The sequence below is a fragment of the Nyctereutes procyonoides genome, unplaced genomic scaffold, assembly GCF_905146905.1.
Source record: "Nyctereutes procyonoides isolate TBG_1078 unplaced genomic scaffold, NYPRO_anot_genome, whole genome shotgun sequence".
Lineage (NCBI taxonomy): Eukaryota > Metazoa > Chordata > Mammalia > Carnivora > Canidae > Nyctereutes > Nyctereutes procyonoides.
The window spans coordinates 23,510,957-23,513,030 of NW_026575034.1; the positions used below are offsets into that span (position 1 = coordinate 23,510,957).

General features: G+C 42.4%; 1 protein-coding gene across 1 annotated transcript; it reads left to right on the top strand.

Annotated features, from left to right (window-relative positions):
- Positions 1–724: 724 nt before the first annotated feature.
- Positions 725–1,669, top strand: LOC129505102 (olfactory receptor 52R1-like). Its single transcript, XM_055318043.1, has one exon. The coding sequence runs from the start codon at positions 725–727 to the stop codon at positions 1,667–1,669; it is 945 nt and encodes a 314-aa protein (XP_055174018.1).
- Positions 1,670–2,074: the final 405 nt, after the last annotated feature.

The window sequence follows — 2,074 nt, forward strand, 5'->3', positions numbered from 1 at the left end:
ATTGACTGTGGCTGCTCTCATGCCACAGTGGCTAAGCTCACTAGTTGCAACTATAGTTCACACAGCCTAAAATATGTATGATCTAACTTTTAAGAGCAACAACAAAAAAGTTTGCTTGCCTCTAATCTAGGAGGACATACACTAAGGATAGTAGGCTTAGTCAGAGGTGCACAATCGTCAGTTATCCTCCAGCCCAAATTCTCTTGGTAACTCCTAGAGTCAGAGCAAACTCAGCATCACTACATACATTATTACTATGAGCCTTTAAGACAAAGTGTTTTCCAACTGGCTTCCAACCCTGAAAAAATGCCTAAGTTCTCAGCTTCAGAGAAAAGAATGAAGCTGAAAAGAATCTATGGAAAGGTTAAACAAATCTGTTAGTTCTGAAGAATAGAAGAGCAAGAATGAATATTAGTGACTTAAGTGTCAGAATAGTTATCTGTTGGCAGAAACTTTCAAGGAACATATTGATTGTTCCACGAAAATCACACAGCTAGTGTGTTCTAATCCCATTTTGAAGACATAAATATGAATGAGGGACAAAGAATATCATCACTTCTGTTTCAAAAATTATTAATTAAAACAGTTGAAATTATTCCATTAATCCCAAATGCTTCACTGTTTGATTCTTTCAAATATTAAAAATAATAATTACTTGTTTGATTATTATCAATGTCAGAGAGTAGATTACCTTTGCAAAGGAGAACAATTTACCCATCGTGTGATGCTGGCTTCAGGGAACAGCTCTTCACATCCTGTGTTCTTCATCCTACTTGGGATCCCAGGACTGGAAAATTACCAATTTTGGATTGCCTTTCCTCTATGTGCCATGTATCTAGTAGCTATAGTAGGCAATGTCATTATCCTTCATATAATCCGAACTGACCACACCCTGCATGAGCCCATGTACCTTTTTCTAGCCATGCTGGCTATCACTGACCTGGTTCTATCCTCCTCCACACAACCTAAAATGCTGGCTATCCTCTGGTTTCATGCTCATGAGATTGAATACCATGCCTGCCTCATCCAGGTGTTCTTCATCCATGCCTTTTCCTCCGTGGAGTCCGGGTTGCTCATGGCTATGGCCTTGGACCGTTATGTGGCTATCTGCTTTCCACTCCACCACTCTACTATCCTGACCCCAGCTGTAGTGGGTAAACTGGGAGCAGCTGTGATGATGAGAGGGTTGCTATGGGTGAGCCCCTTCTGCATTATGGTCTCCAGGATGCCCTTCTGCCCCAACCACGTCATTCCCCAGTCATACTGTGAGCACATGGCTGTGTTAAAGCTGGTGTGTGCAGACACTAGAGTAAACCGTGCATATGGGCTCTTTGGAGCTTTCTCTGTAGTTGGCTTTGATATAATTGTCATCAGTGTATCCTATGTGATGATTTTGAGAACTGTTCTGGGGTTGCCCTCTGATGAAGCCCGGTACAAAGCTTTTGGCACATGTGCTTCCCATATCTGTGTCATCTTGGCTTTTTATATCCCAGCCCTCTTTACTTTCCTCACCCACCGCTTTGGACATCATGTGCCCCGAGTGGTACATATCATGTTCGCCAATTTCTATCTACTGGTACCTCCCATGCTCAACCCCATCATCTATGGAGTCAGAACCAAGCAGATCAGGGACAGGGTTATTCAAGGTTGTTGTGGAAAAGATCCCTAAGCCAAGGGTCACCGCATCACAACCAACCCCGCCACCCCACTGATCTGGGAACATAAATGCAAAAAGGTTGCCAGGCCATCGCATATCAGCACAAAGTCATCTTTGTGAACAAAAGGCCCAGAGGTTAGCAATCCCCCAGAGCAAAAGGAACAATTTTCAGAATGTCCAGAGCAAGAGCTCTCTGAGGCATGTGACTGATCATAAACGCTGAATGGACAAATGTTCATCACAAAAACACAATAAAAATGGTCAACTAATATTCAATAAAGGAGGAAAGACTATCCACTGGAAGAAAGACAGTCTCTTCAGTAAATGGTGCTGAGAAAATTGGACATCCACATGCAGAAGAATGAAACTAGACCACTCTCTTGCACCATACACAAAGATAAACTCAAAATGGATGAA

Excerpts from the sequence above, each read along its gene's own strand:
- LOC129505102 (XM_055318043.1), top strand. The coding sequence starts at position 725 with ATGCTGGCTTCAGGGAACAGCTCTTCACATCCTGTGTTCTTCATCCTA.